General features: G+C 37.8%; 1 protein-coding gene across 1 annotated transcript; it reads left to right on the forward strand.

Moving 5' to 3' along the window:
• The first annotated feature begins 975 nt into the window (after window positions 1-975).
• trp (transient receptor potential) lies at window positions 976-22415 on the forward strand. The gene is made up of 18 exons (XM_025308075.1): window positions 976-1279; window positions 4309-4520; window positions 6969-7113; window positions 8058-8153; window positions 8949-9088; window positions 9599-9800; window positions 10100-10270; window positions 11484-11718; window positions 11869-12021; window positions 13015-13160; window positions 13769-13875; window positions 14100-14233; window positions 14431-14554; window positions 15053-15248; window positions 16173-16337; window positions 17129-17351; window positions 17748-18170; window positions 19928-22415. The coding sequence occupies exons 2-18, from the start codon at window positions 4366-4368 to the stop codon at window positions 20659-20661; spliced, it is 3549 nt and encodes a 1182-aa protein (XP_025163860.1). The 5' UTR covers window positions 976-1279; window positions 4309-4365; the 3' UTR covers window positions 20662-22415.
• Window positions 22416-22489: the final 74 nt, after the last annotated feature.

Here is a 22489-nt window from a genome sequence, read left to right on the forward strand (position 1 = left end):
TCGCGATTTTCATCGAGCGGAGGATTTCCATGAGGACGAGTGCGTTTATCCCGCTTGGAATCGTCCATAATTGCGTGCGTGACGATCGACGAATCTTGATGATCGCTTCGGCCGACTAAGATCTCCATCGATTAACGCCCAGCACTGCCCTCCCCATCGATAGCCATTCCCATCAGTCGTTGTCGTTGTCCCGCCATATTCGTTCGTTTTATCAAAGGCACCAACGACTCTCGATTACACACCCCCGTAAATTCCAGACCCATCTCTCACCGCGCGTTCCGCCTGTCTGGCTCGCCGGGGGGGAATTATTTATAATCAGTTGGCCGATTATTCACGCAATCACCTCGATTATCTCGCGAAGTGCGAGCGGCGCCGCTGCTATTTTCTCACTTTCGTTATTCACTCCGTTAACTCATCTCATTGGTGTTTCTCGTTCCCGAGACTGAAACTGAAAGAAACTGAGAGAATTCGCCCGAGTGTCTGTCAAAAAGGTAACTTCGTCTGTCTACCTGCCCACCGGCCAGGCGGGATTGTTTCAATTCGCGCGCGACCGCAGCAGGTCGAATATATTTCTTCTGGTACGTAACGTCAATATATATGTATATATTCTCGCGTATATCGCGGCCGGTATCGGCTCGCTAACGGCCGCGGTCGTACATCAGCCGCGGCTTCCTCCCGCGTAATGTTTCCCGAATTGTTACGGATGTCGCGTCACACTAAAAACGGAAATGACACACGTCTCGCCGCCGCCCGGGGCAGATAAATAATCGCGCGGGCACGGCGCGAGAGGAGAAGGATGAATTCGCGACGCTGGGGAGAATGAAGAAGAATGTGCCGGAGCGCGTCGCCGGCATACGAGCTTCGGATTTGGCTGCTATCACGCCGTCACGGGGCTCGCGAACCATTAATCCGGGGGTTAGGGACGAAAGAGAAAGAGAAAGAAGGTAATTCTCCGCCCCCCCGACCTCCGGCGTTTCTGTGCGGCCAACGGTGCGGCCACACGTGGTAATGCCGATACCGCGCGCACAATGTGACGGCGGACACATTGTGTCGCGCACTCACTCGCCGTAGGCGAGGCTGCGTGCTCTTTTCTTTTCGGTACGCGCACCTCGTCCGTGCTTAATCCGCGCCCTGAAGATCAACCTGCTTGACGGCGTCGTAAGGTTTCGCCGTGCGGCCCGCGTAGATGTGACCGTGATACAGTCCGCGGCCGGCGTTACTCGCGCGAGCACGCCGGCGTCGACGTGGAGGACGAGTGTACCTTACATCCCCTTACAAAGTAAGTACATTTTCCGCACACGAGATTAGAGCGCGGCCGGGGAAAAGCGCGGAGGACGCGCCGGCGGGGGCGGGGCGCAACGACGCGTTCGTCTTCCGCTCTTCTTGCCGACTCTGCGCCGCGGGGGAAAGAAGAGTCGAGAGCCTCTCTGAGAGGCTCTGTGCTTTTCGTGGAAAAGACGTAGCTCTTAATTTCGAGCTCTTAATTCTTAATTAACGGGAAATCCGCGAGTTGAAAAACGCGATTGACGCGAGAACTTTGCTCTTTCTCCGTGTCGGAAATAATTTTATATGATTTCTGTGATTTCATCACGACCAGTATGATTTTATACGATTGTATAAAATTCTACATGATTGTATATATAAATTACTATATACTATATATGTGTATATACTACTATATATACAGTTATACTACGGAAAAAATAATGCTATCGAATGGAAAAATAGTTCGGCTTTAATCGAATCGGCCTAACCGATTCTATTCAGTTCGACATCTTGCCACAAACGTAAGACGTTTACAACTTCGATTAAGATACAACTTCAATTATATTCGTAACGGACGTTATAGATTATACACGATTACGCGTAATTATTTTTTTATCCGAAAGAGACCTGGTTGGTGAAACGCTCTTCTTCCTCGCGGAAGAAACTCTCCCCTTTAACGAGGCAGAGATTTGTTTCTTGTTGTAGGGGAAGGCGTTCTCCGATTATCTCGAGGAGTCGTCTGCTCGGTGTAACCTAAATTAGCGTGATTAATATACGCAACGATACGTCAATAGATCTTGCATTTATAATATTATTCGTATATAATTGCGTCGATACCTCAGCTTTTTTATTCCGTCCAGCATTCTTTATCGTTTTTACTCGTCCCACACACACACACACACACACACATTTGTTCGCACATAAATGCGACAACATGCCGCGCAGAGTCAACGACGGATCGTCTATAATACGATTGAGCGATTCAATTCTTGTTTTCTCATCCGGAATATTCTCGATCAAAGACAATGCTGTACGTTGTGCGTTGTACGAATTATATTTACGGTACACCTCGTTCTTCGTTTGTGCAAGACGAAAGCAAGTTACGTAATTAAGGTTTAATCTAATTGGAACGAAAGGCAGCAACATATTGACTCGTCGAAACTAAATCAAGGCGTTGAGACTTTAAGGCAAAGCGTCTTTCTTCGTTTCTTATGAAAAGAAGAAATCACCAAAATCCGACTTGAGCATCGTTCTCCAACATCGCGATTTTACACGTTAATTTATGCGTTGTACGAAGGAACGATATCGCGAGAAACTCGTGACTCTGTTGGACAACCGCGAGAAGTTAGAACTGGGGTATTTTCTTCGGGTTTGAGAGTGAAACACTGTCCTGATTGATCCGAATACCTTAAGCCGCATATGCTAAGCGCAGGAAGCCTTACTCGCGTTATCATCTCCCGTGCCCTACCTGCTCTTGCATTTTGGATGACCCGAAGAAGATTACGTAGAACAGGTCTCTTGTTTTACGGAAGAATCGACTGTCGGAGGGTAACTAGCTCTTCGACCGGAACGCGTGACCTATTTACATCGAGCTCTATACACAACGCAACGGAGTGAACTCGATAGCACGCGTTGCAAATTTCTATCAACAAGATAATCGTATTATACCATAATAGTCTGACACGCAGGGTCCATGGATTTAATTAATTCTGACATCACTTTGGAATTATAGAGATTGCCCTGAGAGTACTGTACGTCTCTTCGATTACAGTTTCTTTCGCAGATTGGGAAACAACATTTCAAGAACGTCGACAAAAATAATCGGTTACAAAATTTTCTAATTTCCTAAATGCGGCACATTTTCGTAATCGAGTGATCGATTGAAATTCTACCGAAAACAAAATATACTCGGGACGGTGATTTGTGAGATTTCTTTATCTGTTTCTATCGTCGAATCTTCTGGCGAGTTCGCCTCACAATTATTCATCCAATCAAAGTCGTCGAAGTAGTTTACTGGAAACTTCGAGATACCTTAACGTTCTTACTCGGAAGAAATCGATTCTGATTGGACCAGAATCAGCTCATAGAATCAGCTAAAACCATCTGAGAAAACATGAATTTCATTTCTGTATGGACACAGTTATATATTTCTACGCCAAAAAGAATGTTGTACAAATATAATTAAAATAAATATTTACGCTTGTGGTAATCCATGACGTTAATTAACTGAATGAAACTATTTTCTTTTATTCAACAACGTTTTTTCTATGCAAACATATGTAATTATATATGTAATTATATAGCGACATAATTCATATATGTATACTCGCACATATAACTTATACATATAGAATTTCATTTCCGCGCGAATATATCATTTCGTGCCAGTGTACAAAAATGGAATCGTTCTAATGAAGATATTTATACAAGTAAATTATGACAAACTAACGAAGCATACGCCCACGTGTGAGAGATTTGCCCGTTGATGATGACAAAGGACTCGAATCCATCCTGAAAAACTGAGAACAAGTCCAATTGTTGATTATAACCAAGCTATATCTTTTTTTCCATGCAACAATATTTTTTCCACGTGAATATATATAATTTTATATATAATTATATACAATTATATGTGCAATATATCGTCGTATAAAGATAAAATTCATATATGAATCATTTCTTTTACAAATTAGAAGGCAGTATCTCGAGAATGTCGAAACCAGTAATCGATCACATCAGAATTTTCTAATTTCCAATATGACATGTTTTCATTATCAAGTCGTCAATTGAAATTCTATCAAAGTCAAATATATTCGAAACGGATTTGTGAAATTTCTTTGTCCGTTTTTGTCGTTGAATCTATTGCGAAGTCTCTGCATGTAATTCGCACATTTCTCCCCGGAGAAAAGGATTATGTATAATTATATGTAAATTAATATAATAATTTTCGCGGGGAGGGGGAGGGCAATTTCAAACACGTCTAAGCTTCACAATCGGCAATGACAGTTAAATAATCATAGGCAAGCATCTTTCAATTTTTAGCTTAGACTTTGAGCAGTCACGAGAGCTACGTTCACGAGGCGCTACATCGAGGGTGAAATGAATCCGTCGGAATCGCAGCAGGATCTGCTAGCGAACGAGGCGAAAGCGCCGTCGGTGTCATCGTTGCAGGCGCCTATTGACTACATTCTTGGCCCGGTCGAGAAGCACTTCTTGCTCAGCGCGGAACGAGGCGATTGTGCCACTGTCAAAAGGTAATCCTGAGCATCGCTCTGCGTGTTAATGTGCCTCCGGCGAGGGTGTCCTGGCTGAGACGTAAGATAAACTGGGTTCAGCATGGACTCCGCGCGCGACATGTAGACGAAGAGCTGCGCGTTTCATGCTTGTTGCGCGAAATGTTGATGCGCCGGCAAGTCGGCTGTTCTGAGTCGAGAGTCAATCCAGTGAAATTGGGAATACTGTGACAATCTGGATTTCACATCTCACACGATTTTTACAGCAGGGTCGAGAGGTAACTCGTTGCTCGTAACGAAGTTACACACAGTTAAATACGTTTCGTACTTTTGATAAAATCTTTTGTGTGTAGAAAGTTTCGTGTAAAGTTTTTTGCACAGTCGTGTGTTAATTTAACATATCGTTGTTGTGTTACTTAGACTTTCTTGTGTTAAATTAAGATTAACTATTTTCAAGTGTTAAAATAACATTTTCAAATGTTAAAATAACACAATTTATATGTAAATGCATGAATTCTTGCTTTGACATATTTTATATGTTAAAGTCAACACTTAAAATGTGTTAATTTCCTTATTATAACAGTTATCATGTGTTATACTATATAAAGATTGGATTTTTAACACATAGATTATGTGAATTTAACATTTTCATTTCATCAAATCATAGGTCATTACTTTTCCCAAATGTTGAAGTAACATTTATTGTATGTCAATTTAACACAAACTGTGATCTTCTTGACGGCATTTGAATGTTAAATTTTTGTGTTAATTTTTTACATATTATGCGTGTTACTTTTTAACATATTTGCTGTATGTTGAATTAACACATAAATGAGAGTGGATGATTTGAGACACATGAAATATGTTAAATTTAACACATCATTTCTTACAGTGTACAATTACAGTTATGTTTTTTTTTTGCTAACTATAATTTAACTTCGTTCCGTTTTTTTTTCATCCATAACTGTAACTTAACTTAGATTACATTTGTTTGATAACTAGTAACTAATTTAATAGTTACTTTATATATTTCAAACTTAAGTTTCTGGCAGACCAGCACGATAACGCGACGTGCGATGCTTGATATCTAATAAGCATTATAGTTAACCTGGCTGCATTTGGAAAACGCGTTATTGAGTCATCTATCTATATTTATTGTTCATTAGATGTAAAACAAGGATAAAACGACGCAGTAGCGCTGATAATCTCCTCTCCGAACGCAACCTGTACTTCTTTCAAAAAACTTGTGTGCCTATTGAACATTTCCATCGAGCGTCGCCAGTCCTTATTTGTTAACATAACCTGCGTCCAGCGTGAAATGCGCTACGCGGTTTCAATTATATAAAAAATTCAAGCAATGGATAAAACATCTCAATCTTCAGAGAAGGATTGTAAAATGCCTAAATGACTAGCATATGCAGAAATATTCGAGTTACAGCAAAAACTTGGGCACAGAAAACAATTGGGAATTTCTCTGCAAAATTTGCGCTGGCAAAAAAATATTCATGCAAATAGAACTTCAACTGCAAATTTAAGGAAACATGTGGATGTAAGTCCTTATTTATAAAATATCAATATATATTTTAGTAAAAAAATCTAATTTCTTAATAATTAGAAATATGTTAAATAAGTCTATATTATGTTATAAAAAAAATAAAGGATCGAAAGGCGAGGATTTCCCAAATGAATCGTAGTAGCGAATGAATCAATATCCGTCATGAGAATTATCTATGGCCTATAATTAGGATTTCGTGGCATCTCGTTAATTTATGCATAAAGCATAATTAATTTCACACTTTGCGAGTTAAGTACCCAGTCGTACTTCGTTAGAATTTTGGTTTGTTAAAATTTTAGCTGAATCTTGGCGCAATCTGTGAAAATCAGTATGACAGTTAAAGTATTAACATGACGATTAAATAATCGACTTTTAGAAGAGGGATACAATTAATACATTCAACAATACATGACAACATAACAATATACCAATCATAGACGATTTTATATTTTTATAGATAATTATACACTGAGAAAAAAAGTACCTAAAAAACAAATGTTTATGGATACTAATGACATAGTTACTTACATACATATTTTTATATTAATAAAATCTCTTTTGAATGAGACAATATATACTTTTTAAAGCCGTAGCCTTTCATGAAAACAACGGTTTGTTCTATTCAAGCAAACGAAACTAGATTTAAATAAATATGTTGTTAGTATCTGAATAAATATTTTTGTTTTAGTCTCCACATATTTTACATATTTTTCTTTCAGTTCAGACAATCAATTCTCATGATGTTCAGAGAACACTACCGTTAGCACGCGAATGTCTTCCCATTTAAAACCAATCAAAGACGCATATAATTAACGAGAAGTCTCGCTTGCGGACCGCGAGACGAATGTTATCACTTCGAGTTCGCCGCGTCTTGTTATCTCGACGCGTGTTAATCCTCGTTGCCGCGTTCGCAGATTGATTGAAGAGAACCAGGAGCACCCGGAGATACTGAATATCAATTGCGTCGATCCGCTGAACCGATCAGCGCTTATAGCCGCCATCGAGAACGAGAACATCGACCTGATCAGATTGCTGCTGGATTTGGGAATCGAAGTGAAGGTAAGTATCGTGGAATCGGGATAGCGCGGCGTCTCTCATGAAAATCACGCGGCCGGCCGGTCGTTCCCCTAATTATTGCGCGAGTGTAATGCGCGTTACCATGTGATATACCGTAATCGATGCCTACCGGGATACCGCTAAGGCCTAGTTTACAATACGTCGTTTGTCGGAGTCGGATGTCGGACGCATGCGCGCCGGATTGTCGGCATGAAGTTGTCACAAATTGGCTGTCGGCGTCGGAACAAGAGATCACCACGTCCCATCTTTTCCGACTCGCGACTACGACTGAGAGTCATTTTTCTGTACGTATATTACGAGTCGTAGACGATTCAAAACTATAGATGAAATTATTATTAACTTTATAGAAGAAAATATATACTTTTATACGATAAAACCGACAAACATTTTTCAAACAAGCAGAGAAGCTAAGATGTGTGGTCTGAAATTTAAGAAGCTTATATTCTTCAGACATATCAGGTGATATTCCCAATTAAAAATGTGTACGCTTATGCTTGCGTTAAGATACAATTAAGCATTGACGACAAATTTATTTTAATATATTACATAGTTCATAATATTCACTGTTTGAGCATTATTCTTGTTACAACTTGCGACTTGTTGCGATCTGATTGTAGAGTGGCTTATCATATTCACATGCAACATAGATATGATAAACGACTAGCATCTAACTCTAGCAAACGACATGTATTGTAGACTAGACCTAATGAGAGTTCCGCGTGCACACGCTTGTCTGCATGCACACACGCACACTTGATGTTTTGGGTCATCCTGTACAGAACGCTCTCGCTCTGCGAGAGAGAGAGAGAGAGAGAGAGGGCGACATTGTTATAAACTACCTGCATTACGCAGCGTCTGAGTCGCACGTCGCTAACACGTAAAAGCGTTGAAACCCTCCGAAACCATAATTCGCGCGTCTTACACAGGATGCACTCTTGCACGCCATTAAGGAGGAGTACGTGGAGGCGGTGGAGATCTTGCTGGAGTGGGAAGAAAAAATACACAAGCCGGGGCAGCCCTACGTGAGTTCGATCATTGGTTTCATATGTGATAATGGTTTTGCGATAATGGAAACACTCGGATTTTATATGTAAAAGCAAACTTTTCTCTTTTACGTTAAGTTTATGTTATGTTTCTTTTATGTATTAAATTTCGCTCGCGACCAACAGCGCGCTGGCTCTTACGTGTGCCGCCATATTTATTGACTTGATCATGGATCTTATTGTACATTCTTTTTCGATCAATTTTTCTTCAAAACGCGCAATATGCGTATCTACTTCGGTGAAAATAGCGCGAATCTGCCCGAAAGATTTGCACTCTGAAACGGAATTTGATTCTTCTTTTTCGAGAAAAGAAAGGTTATATATAACTATTAATTGAATTTTTTGCCCTAAATAATATACTAAATAAGGCTATGTATAAGCGTACGTAATTATGTACGTTATAAAAATGCTGTTGTACAAATAATTAAAGTTACTGTTTATGTTTGTGATGTCGACGTTTAATCTAACAAAACTATTTTTTCCTTTTTTTATTCGATCTTTTCCATGTGGACTATAATTACCAAGTATTCCAAGTGATTGTAATTACATACGATTATATTTGCGCCCATATAGAGATAAAATTCGCAATTCACAAATGATGTATAATTGTATATAATTATTATATATAATTATATGTGCAATTTTATATAATTATATATAATTAAATCCTTTTTGCTCGTATGCGTCTCTTCGTATTATATTAATTGCAGTCTCTAATCAGTCAGTACTGAAAAGAATTATTATTATGATCTCTGTGATATTTTCGTGCTTCAGAGCTGGGAAGCCGTGGACTCGTCGTCGAATTTCACACCCGACATAACTCCGTTAATCTTGGCGGCTCATAAAAACAACTATGAGATACTGAAATTGCTTTTGGATCGAGGCGCGACTTTACCAACGCCTCACGATGCTAGGTACGTCAACACGAAAAAAAGTAACGTGCACCAAGGTCCATTTTTAAATTTAGTATTTCATCGACACACATATACACACACACACACACACACACACACTCGTGGAAATCAAATGAGTACACGTAGAGAATATAAATTCTCCTTAATGCTACTATCTCTCCTACCATCTCTCCTGGCAGTGCAGAGATAAATTGTCAGTTTATCTTGCTAAAAAGAACACAAGCTTTTTAATGACATACGTAGCCTTCAGTTTTCAAAACATAAATAGCGAATGAAACGCAAGTATAATAAGTTAATAAGGCGACACGTAGTATATATTTTGCGGTTGTAAAATTTGGTAGTAATTTTTATTGTTAAAATGCATACCATTTTGCGTACCAAGTAATTTACTACTCCAAGCAACTAAAAATTTGAAATAACCAATTGAGAGTCGTTTATTGTCTTACTTCCGTCAGTCAGAAACGAGTCTGCGTCGAGAGAAAAGGGAACAGCTTCGTAATATTGTTGCAGGTGCGGCTGCGACGAATGCGTCACTTCCAGCGAACAAGACTCCCTCCGACACTCGCAATCTCGAATAAACGCGTATCGTGCGCTCACCTCGTCATCTCTAATCGCGCTTTCATCGAGAGACCCACTTCTGACGGCCTTCGAGCTTTCGTGGGAACTGCGTCGCCTCAGCAGGATGGAACAAGAATTTCGCGCCCAATATAACGTACTTAACTCAATGATCCTCCTCCTCCTCCTCCTCCTCCTCTTCCTCCACCTCCTCCTCCTCCTTCTCGAGTCATTCGGGCCCCTTCAAACGGTAACTGAGATCGGTAACTGAGATTTATAGTCATCCAGATCTTTTGATCTTTTGCGCGCGCAACCTACAGGCTGTTCCCTTGCGTACAAGTTTGAGGAGAGAAATTCGACAAACGATCAGTAGCGCACGTTCAATCAAATCATCGCGCATCTCCTTTCCCGTCCGCACGCGTTCATGCATCTATTCTAGTCTGTATCGATCACCAGGAGATGCGGGAGCAGACGCAACAATTTGCGACCTCCTTGCTGGACCATGCGCGCACGTCTTACGAATTAGAAGTAATGCTGAACTACAATCCCACCGGAGAGAATTGGGATCCTGGGGAAAGGCAGACCTTGGAACGACTCAAACTGGCTATTAAGTATAAGCAGAAGCAAGTACGTAGACTCGGACGCCATTCTTATAGCGACGGCGAGAGTGCATGTTTTTAATCTTCAATGAAACGCGCGAGATGAAACTAACAACAAATTGACACTTGAAGCTTCCATGTTGTGCTTCCATGTGAAATAATAATTGTTCTCTCTTCTTAATTGAAATCGCGTACCTGGTCGAATTGTTTCAGACGTTTTGTAAACATATTAGATCGATATTTCTAAAATATTTTTCCATATATTTATATTTTATAAAATTCTCGGAAGCATCGTATCGTCCGATAACATCTTTGAAAAAGTGTTAGGGATATTGAGTGAAAATATTCCAGAGATACGCATAAAATTAATATTTCAGAGCATTACAAAACATTTCATTTATGAAATAAAATTTCACGTTAATTTATAACATTATAAAATTAGTGTAATACGTACTGATTTAATATTCTTCGCTCGCTGAGCAATCGTTCCTTGGTCCTAACAGTAAATTTGACAATAGCAATAATTTATTGCAATTGACGTAATCGTGTTACATGCTCGTCACTTTTTGTTAATAACTATTCAAAAATATTTATTATACTCGTAAATTACATATAATTATGTATAATTTGTATATAAATTTTATTTCTATATTCTCATCATTCTCATATAACTATATAAAAAATTGTACATAATTTCATATACAAAGTATCCAGGATCTTTTGGAAACAAAACATTGCGAAGATTAATCAGATCAAATTGAGAAGAAAAGTCAAGTATCGTTTTGCAAAAATCGCAGTAGTTATTAAGTTATCAATGATTGAAAATGATCATATCTAGAAGCTCTTTTAATCGATCATTTGAAAATTTGTGTACTTATTTGCAAAATGGTAAAGGACTTTTCTTCTCAGTTTGATCTGATTAATCTTTACAATTTTTCGTTCCTAAAAGATCCCGAACACCCTATATATTATCATTAAATGATATAGTTATATGTGTCCACATAGAAAAAAATGTTATCAAATGAGAAAAAGAAAATGACTTTATTCAATTAAACGTCGAGACCACAAGCTGCCACAGACATAGTCACTTTAATTATATTATTTAATTTGCAATGTTCTTTGTGTGGACATGCATAATTACATATGATTATATGGCCATGTAGAGACAAAAACGTATATAATTATTGTCCTCCATTTTGCATTGAACTAATAAGCTTATGGATGATTATATTCTGTGACAGTTCGTCTCTCATCCGAACGTTCAGCAATTATTAGCCGCCATTTGGTTCGACGGTCTTCCGGGATTCCGAAGGAAAAACATGCTGGCCCAATTGCTGGAAGTCGGCAAGCTCGGAGCGATGTTCCCGGTCTACAGCACGATCTACATGATGTCACCGACTTCGCAGATGGGGATGTTTATGAAGAAGCCGTTCGTGAAGTTTATATGTCACTCCGCTTCGTACGCTTTCTTCCTGAGTAAGTTCGATCGTGACGTTAGCCTGTTTTTTTGCAATTTTTGTACATAACGACTTATCGAATCGCACTTATAGAATCCTGCCAGCGCTTCGATCGCGAGTTACACGTTAGTACGGTAAAGTCGGTCTTGACCAGGTATTTGGTTTGTAGTGCTTCTCGGCATGGCGTCGCAAAGAGTCGAATACCTGTTGATCGAATTATTCGGCAACGAGTGGATGCGGGATACACTTGCCGGCTGGAAGAAGCGAGAACGCGGTTGCGTGCCGGGTTTCGTCGAAAGTGGCGTGGTCATCTATGTGATAAGTAATGCAGCCACTCAAATTGTGGATTAAAGGCAATTAGCGTGTACAAATACGTACCAAGAACAAACGTGATCGATAATAATTATTATTAGCAGACTTTTTAGTCTATTTAAATGAATGATCACGCGGAGATCTATGACGGATGTAACTGCAGAATGTGACGTATCCTTCGATACTCAGGAAAAAATAATTACATATATTTATATAAAATTATATATATATATATATGTATATATATATATATATGTATATATGTATATATGTATAAGTGTATATATTATATGCAATTATATATAATCCCAATAAATGAAGAACAGTAAAATCTTAATGATGAAGAATCTTAAAATGTTGACTTCGTGCGTAATTCTTAAACATTTTCTCACTTGATATTTTTAAAATAATTCAAAAATATTATACCAAATATATTATAGGATGTTATATCAAAAATAATATGATTTCTTCTTTAATATTCTAAGAATATTTTAAAAGAATATCGAAGTTATTCGTAATGATGTTAATACAACATCAAAAGTTATATATTAAAAAACGTTGTACAATATTGAATATCATTAAAATAACATTCTATTCACAACTTTTTGTGCTCACTGGGGTTATATATGCCAATATGAAAAAAAAATGCTGTTGGATAGAAAATGGAAAACACGGTTTCATTCCATACTTCCACTTAAACGTTGACATCGCGGACCATTACAAACATATAAGCATTTACTTCAATTATATTTATACAACAGCAATCTTTTCGGTGTAAATATATATAATTACATATGATTATATATGATCATATAAAAAGAAAAAATTCGTAAGTAATAATTTTTTCCTAGATAATTGTGAATAAGTCATATTTCAGCAAGCGTCATAAAAGCTGTTTTATCAAACTTAAAAAAATACTATTCTTATATAATTTTTATGTAAAAAGATTCGTATCAATTAGTACATTAGTATAGAATTTTTCACACAGAGTGACATCTCGCAGGTTTAATCATCGGTGAGATTAAGTCTTTGTGGGCAGAAGGGATAGTCGAGTATATATCAGATCTCTGGAATATCGTGGACTTCATTCAAAATACTTTTTACGTGATCTGGATAAGTATGCGAATCGCGGCTTGGTGGTTAGTGCAAGTACGTTTCATTATGTTTTTATGAGAAATATGCGAAAATCCCATAGGTGCGATCTCGTAGGGCCGATTTAAGCTAAATAATTAATACAGACGGAAAAGCGAACGGTATCATGCAGGATAGTCCAATGAAAAACAATATGATTTACAATCATTGCAAATTGATTTAGACCCGTACTAATAGCCGTTGCTTGGAACTTGTCTCAGAGAGATTTTCGTCCCGGGACTTTTTTACTTGAATCACAATTGCAAATGTCGCACATATTTTCTAATTGGAATGGAAAACCTAAATCTAAAAACTCAGTCCTTAAATTCAAAACTGGGTATGTCATGCGAGACGAGTTTCGAACAGCGACTATTATCAATACGAGCGTTAGAACCGAATAAAAATTTGACTGAATTGAGATAGAACTGAAATTTGAATTGAAATTCAAATTTTTTATTTAAGAATTCCCCTTTCAATCAATCAATCAGAAAAATTCCAATGTTCCTTTTCGAAAATTACCTTCTCTCGCCAATCGGCAATTTCTTAAATACGCTTTTCGGTAACATCCCAAATTTCATCCGCACATTTCTTGCAAACGACTGATGCAATTAATTAATACATAACAGAGAGAATACTGGAATGGCTTGGATCCTTGGTATCCGCGGGATCAGTGGCACGCGTTTGATCCGATGCTACTTTCGGAGGGAGCATTTGCGGCTGGAATGATCTTCAGGTAACTTTCAGTCCGGCAATCGCGATGATTTGCGAGGAAATGGCAGAAAACGCGAAGAAAAATTCTTTCGGTCGGAGCTATTCGTAGGCGCTATTCGAAGCGTTGACGCGTTTAGGCGTTCGATTATCCATCTAACGAACTGTGCTCTCCATTTTTAGGCAAGATACTTTTGTCTCGGCGACGAGCATTCGGCATGTATTAATATTCATGTGGGTGTGTTTCAGCTTTTTAAAGCTCGTCCACATATTCAGCGTGAATCCTCATCTCGGGCCACTCCAGATTTCCCTCGGGAGAATGATAATAGACATTATCAAGTTCTTCTTCATCTACACCCTCGTGCTGTTTGCCTTCGGTTGCGGTGAGTAACGCCGTCTCTCTGGGTTACTTATTCATCTCCGGAACTCCGTTGTTCGCGTCCGTGAAACTCGTCGCACGTATTTATTTAGCTTCGATATTTCGCTCGCACTTTTATTTTTTTTCTACTTTTCCCTACTTCTTGTAAAGTATAGATAGATAGAACGATGTATCCCGCGTTGAGCCTGCGTTCTGTTTCAGGTATGAATCAGCTGATGTGGTATTACGCGGATTTAGAGAAGAAGAAGTGCTATCACATATCCGACGAGTTGCCGGATTTCGACAATCAGGAGAAAGCTTGCTCGATATGGAGGAGATTCGCCAAGTACGATACTCTCAATCAATATCCGCGAAAAAGGACGAAGATATTTAATATAAATTGTTTGCGACAACTTCAAGTCAGTTTTCTTTAGGACTGCAGTCGTAATAATAACAAGTGATATATTGATAGCTAAAAATGACATCGCATGTGTGTGAAGTTTCTAGGTGAATCGCAAACTGTTTTGAAGATTCAAGATTTGTTTTATTTTTCTCTTTGGTTCTTTTAAGATTTAAGCAGTTAAGCAAAAGTAAAGAGTTTCCAACGAGCCAAGAAAGAAAAATTCTGATTTTGCTGGACTAAAAATCCGGAGATAGTTATTTCTGCAGATACAAGTCATCTTCTTAACTATCTGTATAAACAAAAGGTTAAAAAATAATACCAAACAGCAGAATTATAAATATTATCTAGAAATGCGAGAAAATATCACAAATGAAAAAGTAAACTGGATCATTTTAGATCTTCGACGTGAGAGACTTTAAAATTTCATTGATGTGCTTTCAGTTTATTCGAGACATCGCAGTCTCTCTTCTGGGCGAGTTTCGGCATGATCGACTTAATGTCCTTCGATCTGACGGGTATCAAGAGTTTCACGCGATTCTGGGCGCTCCTTATGTTCGGTTCTTACTCTGTGATAAACGTCATAGTGTTACTGAACATGCTGATCGCTATGATGTCCAACTCTTACCAAATCATTTCGGTAAGTAGACCCAAATTTTCGAAAACATGTCGTATGAAGATTTTATTACTTGGTATTTAAAGTCCTCGCTGCGTAGAGAAGTGTCCAGTTTGGTTTCTTCGAATTTGTACCATATTTTTCGTGGATTTATGTCTGGTGTTTTGTAAATATTTCAGTTTACCTCTTCGGGCAGGAAAACAGCCCGAAACTTTAGACTTAAGTTTCAGGTTGTTCTTCTCTCCCTGAAAAAGTAAACTGAAATATTTATGAAACGTTAGGCTACTAGGTTAATTCACGAAGGACGCAGCACCAATCCGGAAGCCAAACTGAGTCTGTTACTACCTACCGAACTCTTACCTGGAATGAGTACAGCTATTGTTCTTAGATGTGACCTAGCATCAATTAAGTATTAATCCTGTTAAAGTCTTATTTGGCTAAAGTAATCAGCAGAAAATCGGTAATAAAAACTAATTTATTATACGTTTATTATACATATAGTCGCGACTGTTGGAATTAATTATTAATTAGTATATAATTAATCGAATTAAAATAGCCCATTTAAACAATTATTATATGTAATCTGGATTTATTCAATGTTAATTTTAATTCTTTTAGTCAATCAAAATTTTTCAACCGATTAATGTTCAACAAAAATATAACTCGATCTGAGAAAAAGATTTAATGCGGAAGCATACATCTCTTCCCAAGACACTGTATTTTTTTCTTAGACAATAAAATGCGAAACAAAGACAATTTTAACCGCCAGGCTTGGCCGTTACTTTCCGGTGTTCATTCCAGTTGGGGCGAAATTCTGGAAGCTTGGATTATTATTTAATTTCTTATGTGATTTTTGCGGTGTATTATACAGGAGGATCTTTCGAATTTTGAATGAATTATTTTACATCACAGAAAATCAATGTGTTAACACATCATCTATATTTCCAGGAACGATCAGACACAGAGTGGAAATTCGCCAGAAGCCACTTGTGGATGAGCTACTTCGAAGACGGCGACACTGTACCGCCACCGTTTAACATGATACCGACCAGCAAAACTTTCCAGAAGCTGCTGAAATGCGGGGGCAACAATCGCTCCACAACATCTTTCATCGTAAATTATTTTTGTGCACGGAAGAAATGTTATAGCCAAAATTACAACATTTCTATAATCTTGGAGCTTACAGCAATGTAATCGAAATTGTTGCACATTTGTTCAAAAGTATTGTGCATGTTTGACATTTTATTACACAATATTGAAATGACTCGTTGAACATCTTATTCTTTTATTTTTCATTATTTATCATTTCTATAATAATTCTACATGCTACAATATCGATATTGTCCGAATTTTGCAAAAGATATTATAAAAAGTGACACAACTTTTATGTAATTTTTACTGTAGCATTTTCTCCGTGTATACTTATGAAGTTCCACATCTAGTGGTCCCTCTCGTTGAAGATTTAACAATTATAACTCGAGCAATTTAACATGTTCGTTGCCAGTGTCATATTTGCAAAGCGCTGGTCTCTCATAAAAAATTAGAGTCACATACGTATGACAGCAATAATTTTTTTTCTCAGTCTATATGAACAAACCAAGTCTCTCTGTTTTACATAATCAATGAATAATTATCCTTAGGTGTTATTAATAAAATTATTATTCGCTATGTAAAACAAACTTAGTTTTATTACGTATTAAATGCAAATTTATGCACGATTGTGTTATTATGTAAATGTATCGTAGAGTAAAATTTTTATACAGTTGATAAAATCATTTCATTAAAGACACACAGGATAGGCTTCGCTGGAGTTTTCCAAATGGATCCTTGTAGCGAACGTGTTGAGGCTGTTTGATAATTTTTCAGTCGTACGTCGGTCATGTCACTTGACGATCTTTTTCCAGAAAAAATCTCGAGAGAAGGCCATGAACAGGCACGACACCGTCGTGCGTCTGCTTGTACGTCGTTACGTGACAGCTGAGCAAAAAAAACGAGACGAGTTCGGTATCACCGAGGACGATGTCAGGGAAATTCGCCAGGATATTTCGTCCTTCCGTTACGATCTCATCGATATTCTCAAGAAAAATGGAATGCACACGCCGGCGCTCGACAAACAGGAAACGAATAGTCAGTATACAATTAAATAATCAAATTACAATCAAAGAATCAAATTTAATACGTTTACCATTATAATATATAATAGGATGCCTTTTGCAAGTTTGTATTATCTGAGTTGTTTGTAGGGAGAGGAAGAGATTTCTGTAGGACGTTTCTGTGTTTTTCGCTTTCCTTTCTCAGTTTCTTTCGTCAATTCTTCTTTTGCTCTTGCTTATCTCAATCGAGTTTCAATGCGGACGAATATCCTTGACCGCAATAACAGAGGTCATTTTCCAGTTTTTTTCTTGGTCCCCAGAGAACAGGAATTCAGTTGCACGAGTTTTCCTCCGTGCACGCATATATAGTGCGTGATAACGAACGTGTTAACGAAAGCATAGTCATAACTAATCGTGTTCTTCGCACCAGTACCAGGCAAAAAGGGCAAGGTGATGGAGCGCCGTCTGCAGAAGGACTTCCAGATCGGCATAGTGGAGGGCATCGTACACGCGGTCATCCAGAGCGAAAAGGAGCCGAAGGACGTTTTCAGTCAGATCGCGCGGGCAATCGCGCGTAAAGGAAGCGCCGCCGGCAGGAAGGACTGGAACGCTGTGGTGCGACAGAGCACCATCACGATGGATCCAATCGGCAGCACGAACGAGGCAGCGCAACGTCAGTCCAGGCGCAGTCTACGTCGTCATTTACGATACCAGCCGAACTCTGACCTGGCGTCCATGGACCCGAATCGGCTGGTGGATTATAATCCGAACCTCTCGGAGGTTACGCCAGCTACCAGGATCGCTTACGCCAAGTTCATGATGAGTAAGGGCAAGGTGGATGAAGAGCAAGAGGGTGAGTTCATACCTCGACCGATCACGAAATAAGAATAGACTTTGCCGGTTTTGTGAAACTTCGCATCCCGATCAACGATCGAAGATTTTATATCTATATATAAAATCTATATATATGTCCGCACTGAAAAAGAAGATATTGTCAAATGAAGGAAAGAAGTTTTTTTGTCAATTATACGCCTATTTTCCATTGGATATCATAAACGTAAGCGGTTATTGGGCGATTGCAAAAATTTTGATGGTTTGATGATTACGTGATAAAGAAATGTATTGACTAAACAATTCTACTAAAATCGATTTATACATTCTACCGAGTAATCGCCATTGTTTCCTATTATCGAACGGTATATTATATTTCTACATATTTCTAAGTCCTGGATTTAAGTCATAAAACAGGATCAGTCCTTGAGAAATTCTTCGAAACTTTTGCACTCACCAGATATTTTAATTATGTTTAATTATGTTTGTACAATAGCATTTTTTCAATGTGAAGATATACAATTACGTATATTTATATATGGATATCTGGAGACGAAATTTACATGTTATTATGTACATGTTATTACATGTAATTATATATAATTATTTTTTATCGAGGTACATGGAAGATTTTACTGTTTGATATAACTTCCTATCGATACCTAGGTAAAACAGAAAATCATAATAACATTAAAATTGAGAACCAAACGACTATAAAAACTTATCTTTTGTTCATTATTCAATTATCTTCGTTTTATCATATGTTATTTCGACATCATTTTGACGTAATTGCGATTTTCTCTCTTATCTGGATAAATTTCATGTCAAATCAGCGTAGATAACAACTGCATGAATGCAGTTTTATAGAAACATCCAATATACTTTATTAGATCTTTAGTAGATCTTTACATATACACACATACATATATATATATATATATATATATATATATATATATATATATAAAACAGTCACATCAAGATAATAATAATGGATTAATACTTTATCATGTACTGAGCATGTTGAGATATTGGATAACTAAAAATGGTCGATAATATCATCTCTTGATCGATTATCTATTAAGCTCCTCGAAATCTTTTAGTGGCTTCGAAAATTTATTCAAGCCTGAGAGTCTTCAACATTATTTCGTCAGTGCTTTCTTTATCGAGTCTTTTATTGAATTTTTCATTGGCGTCTTTTATTCGACTCTTTTTTAATATTGTATGCGTAAATTTATATTACTAAGAGAAAAATATTGTTGAAACTTTAATGTTTATGCGGTGAGATTTTGATTAATATGTAAATCCTCGCAGAGCTTTCTAACATGTAGAATAACATGTACAACAAACTCACAAGTCCCACAATTAAAAAAAAGCTACTGATAAAGCTATTGAAAAAAAATAAAAAAATATAACATATAACATATTTTAAACCGATATTTAGAATGTGTATTTAGAATATGTATTTAAAAGAAACATGCAATGCAAGAAATTTTGTAAAGTCATTAAATCGACATGGTTTAGTGACAAGATATTTATTTCTTATTTTCGATTTTACAGGAATCAGAGTGTCTCAAAAATGAATATTTTTTTCTATAGTGCACACATCTCTCTAGAACATGCTTTTATCTTTCAAATATAAATGCTCTTTTCATACTTGTTTAAAAGTTCAAAGACATTTTAAATAAGAAAACGAGTGACGAAACTCCTGTAAAAACCCACGCATTACTCAAATATGGCTGACGTTGCAATGTGTTAAATTTGATGATTTGTATATAGAATCATCGGAAACCGGAGATACGGACGAGGCTTTCAAAAGAACTACTAAAGTTGTAATCTCAGAAACCGCCACGGATCCGCTGCCACGACCTGTACTCGAAACACTGAAGAAAGGTTTATTGAAATCCGCAAGCAGCGGCAGCACGGACAAGTCCGTGGAGAAGACGCTCGATATCCGAACGCCCAAACCCAGAGCTCCCTCACCTATACCCGAGGACCCCGTAGAAGAGGATGTCAGCAAGCAGTCTAAATCAACATTAGCGGAAACTAGTCAAAAGAAGAAAGACGACGAGACGGACGCGAGCAAGAAGGAAAGCACGCAGAAGCAGCAAAAGGACAGTGGAGAAAGCAGCGGGACGAAGAAGCTGAAAGAAGAAAAACCGAAAGAAGAAAAGCCAAAAGAAGAAAAGCCGAAGGAACAAAAGTCGAAGGAAGAAAAACCGAAGGAAGAAAAGCCGAAGGAAGAAGAGCCGAAAGAAGAAAAGCCGAAGGAAGAAGAACCGAAGGAAGAAAAGCCGAAGGAAGAAAAGCCGAAGGATGAAGGTAAGAGCGAACGATCGGAAAAGAAAGACGACAAAGATGACAAAGGGGAGGCTTCGGCAATGAAGGAGGGAGACAAGGCAGGAAAACGCATCGAATCTGACGCGAAGGAAAGCGAATCGGTGGTTGCATCGACTACAAAATTGCGCGGGAAGTCAAAGGCGACCGGTCAGATAATGGGAGGATGGATTTAGACCTGAGCATTCGGCTTGATGTGTTCCACGTGAGTCATCAGTGGTCTATGCTAATCTTTCTGTTCAAACCGTTTAATTTGCCTCTGAGACGAAACATAATGATGGAATTCTCTTATAATCATTACGAGACATGTGTTATCTGAAGAATAAAATGTGGCTCATAATATGATAACGTGAGTCCTCCAATGGTCCTCGCCAAACTTTCCGTCCAGATCATTTGATTAGTTCCTGGGACTAAACATAATTATAAAATATTCTTATAATCATTATGAGACACGGCTCATGATCCAGTGTGGGTCATCGGTGATTCACGCTGAATTTTTTGTTCAAGCCGTTTGATTCAGCTCTGAGACAAAATATAGTAACGAAATTCTTTTGCAATTATGAGACACATGTTATTTAACGGACGATACCCGACTTATACGTGTATAACATGATAACGCAAATCATCAATGATCCTCGCTGAACTTTCCGTTGCGGGGAATCACCCGCGCGGACTTTCCGTCCAAGCCAAGTTTAATTTGCCTCTGAGACTAAATCATAACTAAGTATGAAATGAATATTCCTATAATCATTATGAAAAACGTGTTGTTTGACAAATAAAATGTGACTCATGATACAGCTGCCCGACTGAAAACTATCCGTTCAAACTGTTTACGATTTGGTTCCAGGACGAAACATAATCATGAAATATTCCTATAATCCTATTATGAGATACATATTATTTAAATATTAATTACGAGTAAAATGTAGTTCGTAATATGACAACGTGGACCACCGATGTCAAACTTTCCGTTCGGACCGTTTGATTCGGCTCTGAGATGAAACACAAGCATGAAATAGGCCAATATTCGTTTTCAGACATATTTCTAATGAATAAAATGTGGCTCATAATACGACAATATGAATCAACTACCCGACTTATTTAAGATTAATCCGACACGAAAAGTGTTAAATGCGTGTCTCGCGTTGTTCCCACAAATCGTTTCTCAGAAATATTTATTGGAGTAATTACAGAACGTACGTATCGGTCATCAATCGTCAATCGTCGAATCGAGAAGATCTTCGTTGGGACTAGGAAAATCCTCGTTTCGCAACAAGACGCTCGAACAATAAAAGAAATATTTTACGACAGTCTACGAGATCCACGGCGTAATTTATGCTTCGGCACGTATAGTTAGGTGGACTTCCCCTTTACACAGCACGTTGTGCATTTCCAAGTATTTCACACGACGGCCGATAACCGATATCGTAGCGCACGGAATACGTTATCTGCTTCGCGCATATCGCATCGTTCAAATTGGTATTTCAAGCACACTGCCACCTTCCACACGAATTGTTCCTTCTTCTTTTTACGCGCGTAAACGCGATTTTCATCGCGCCGATTGTTTGCAAACGCATTGTGATTTGCTGCTAATTCAAAAAGCTTCAATCCATATTACTATTATATGTTCACTCGAAATCTAAATTGCAAGAGATGCAAGTTGAGACTCGTTAATCTTTTGAGCACTTTGAAGTTAAAAATAAATATAAAATAAAATTTAGTTGAAGTTTAAAATAAAATACTTTTAACTGTTACAAACCAATCGCTGGAAGAAATGACCCGGGAAAAAATGATTGGTTATATAAGTATTGGTTATATAAGTTTGGTTTTTATGTAAATATAAACAGATATATACATATATTCACAGCGATAAAAATATTGTACAAAAATACAATTGAACTGAATGATTGTACCAAATGTTAAAGTTTGTGGCAGCTCATAATATTGATGTTTAAGTTATATTAAGTTAGTTGATAATATTAACTTTAATTGATGTTCGATTAA

The sequence above is a fragment of the Harpegnathos saltator genome, unplaced genomic scaffold (assembly GCF_003227715.2).
Source record: "Harpegnathos saltator strain DR-91 unplaced genomic scaffold, Hsal_v8.6 scaffold139, whole genome shotgun sequence".
Classification (NCBI taxonomy): Eukaryota; Metazoa; Arthropoda; class Insecta; order Hymenoptera; family Formicidae; genus Harpegnathos; species Harpegnathos saltator.

Bases quoted from the DNA above. Each gene is read 5' to 3' on its own strand.
- trp (XM_025308075.1), top strand. From the start codon at position 4,366: ATGAATCCGTCGGAATCGCAGCAGGATCTGCTAGCGAACGAGGCGAAA. The intron at 12,022-13,014 runs GTAATGCAGCCA...GACATCTCGCAG, and splicing joins CGTGGTCATCTATGTGATAA to GTTTAATCATCGGTGAGATT. The intron at 14,555-15,052 runs GTACGATACTCT...ATGTGCTTTCAG, and splicing joins ATATGGAGGAGATTCGCCAA to TTTATTCGAGACATCGCAGT.